This window comes from Notothenia coriiceps, unplaced genomic scaffold, assembly GCF_000735185.1.
Source record: "Notothenia coriiceps isolate Sejong01 unplaced genomic scaffold, NC01 NC01_scaffold00016820, whole genome shotgun sequence".
Classification (NCBI taxonomy): Eukaryota; Metazoa; Chordata; class Actinopteri; order Perciformes; family Nototheniidae; genus Notothenia; species Notothenia coriiceps.
Window position 1 is genome coordinate 42,585 of NW_011349521.1, and position 2,109 is coordinate 44,693.

At 39.8% G+C, this 2,109-nt stretch overlaps 1 protein-coding gene across 3 annotated transcripts in view; it reads right to left on the reverse strand.

Annotated features, from left to right (window-relative positions):
* Window positions 1–2,109, reverse strand: part of otud7b (OTU deubiquitinase 7B) — a 46,972-nt gene that overhangs the window by 15,363 nt on the left and 29,500 nt on the right. For all 3 annotated transcript variants that reach the window (XM_010776197.1, XM_010776196.1, XM_010776195.1), the window contains exon 3: window positions 1,015–1,185. In XM_010776197.1, coding sequence (XP_010774499.1) covers window positions 1,015–1,185 — 171 coding nt within the window. The remainder of the gene's footprint in view (window positions 1–1,014; window positions 1,186–2,109) is intronic.

Below are 2,109 nucleotides of genomic sequence, written 5' to 3' on the forward strand. Positions count from 1 at the left end.
ATTGTGTTCACCTGGTGCCCCTGTGTTTTCTCCCCCCTCCTCACCTGTGTCTTGTTTCTTTGATTAGTCTTTGATTAGTCCTGTATGCATTTAGGTTCGTTTTTTCCTGTTAGTCTTAGTGGGATCCTTGTTTGTTTTTGACTTTGTTCACGGGGAAGAGCTCAGTATTTTTCACTTGTGGCCTTGGAATAAGGTATTAATAATAATAAAGGTATTTCTCCAGTAGTTTTTTTGACAAATGTAGTTCCAGTAATCCAAAATTCGGCTCATAGCAAATAAGCTTGACTCGGACAAAATAAGTCTCAGGATAGTTTGTTTTTTACTTACACAAAAGGTATCAAATACAAACACATATTCTCTCAGGTCAAAAAACTATGTTGCTCTGTGCTTCTTTCTCCTTCTCACACCCCAATCACCAGCAGCTGCCGTTGGCTATAACGTCTCGTAATCACGTACAGCTGCGGTCGTCTATGCCGTCAATTTCACACGGCTGGTTCAAATAAATGATGTGATAGCACTAATAACAAAGGATTATAATATTCAAATATACATTTTAACATATGGCTACTACATGCGCTAAAATCTTTCATTGTTGCTTTTAATTGGTTCTGCTCTTTAAAAATGCACCACCTCTTGTCTGCTGATTAAATCAATGTGAAGTGCTCTAAGCAAGTGGAGCAGTTGGCCATGTTGTTGCACAAATACTCACAAAGTGTTCAAATGTTTAACCATTAAAAGTCAGAAAGTAACTTTTTAACATTGTGATGATTTTCTGAGCTTGCTTTTGTCGCGTTATACCAGCGTGCACCCTCCTTCAACATTCCTTACTGACCTCAGCACTTTAAAACTGGTTCTATTTTATTGTATTTACTTGCACTATTTTATCCGTTTTACTGTGTTGCACTGTGACCTAAGACTTTCATCGACATAACTACACTGTAGCTATGTACGTATGACAATAAAAGCCTTGAATCCTTAAATACTACTACTTAAAAGAAATCTCATTTGACTCACCTTGCACCACCTCATCCTGGCGGTGGAGTATTGGCCGCCCTACCCTGGCCATCTCCTTTTCGGGTTGCAGATACGTCCTGTCCTCTGTGAATGAATACATCAGGTTCCCAGCATGCACCTGTCGTAGCTGTTCAAAGTCACTGAGGGCAGCAGTGAAATCCCAGTTCTTGCCTACAGACGGAAAGAGAGACAGGAAGAACATCTGTCAGCCACCAGCGTGACAACGTGAGTCTTGTTTCTGCGTCGAGCAAATGACACGTACCTAATGAGTTTAAATACTTACAACCGGCCAATGCGACCATAACCCGTCTTATCTTATGTAAAGGCCACCGGCACATTCCTTTGCTTGCGTAAATATCAGAATTTGGAGCACGCCTCGCCGGCTTGATGCCGTTCACTGCATTATATTTTTAACCCATTCTCCTATCTGCAACTGGTGGTGCTGCTAGGCAACAGGAGTGCTGATGACTCCAGATATACCTTGCGTCTGTTAGTGTATGATGCCCAATTGACAGTAACAAGTGAGAAGTACTGACTGAGACAGCGGTCAATTTGTCGGCTGCTCTGAACATCACCAGCTGTCAGCTTCACACAACCCCCCCCCCCTTTGTTTTATAGTTGTGTAAGGAACGGAAGCAGAAGATACTAAATTAAAGTACAAAAACAAGAGGGGATCAAAGTGTATATTCATTTTACACAATTGGTAAAGATATAACTGATTTGAAAATATTTCCTCATTGAATAGATGACTGTATAGATTTGTTCAAACTCCATTGAACACTTTCTATGTTTCATTCATAATGTTAATATTGCAATTTTAAAACGATATTTAAATTAGCTCTGCACGATATTGAAAAAAACTGACATTGCGATATTTTTTCCCCCTGCGATATATATTGCGTTTCTTTTAACTATATTTAACCGGATGAAGGATTTTAGTCACGGACGTCTGGATCTTAACTGGTTGACTCATCGTACCTTAAGTCATGATCTAACATGTCATGATAATGCATGTTGCTTACCCTCAAATAAGGGGGTTCATCTGTGAATGAAGAAGAGAAGAACCTTTTTGTATCCAAAATAGTTCCAGATGGC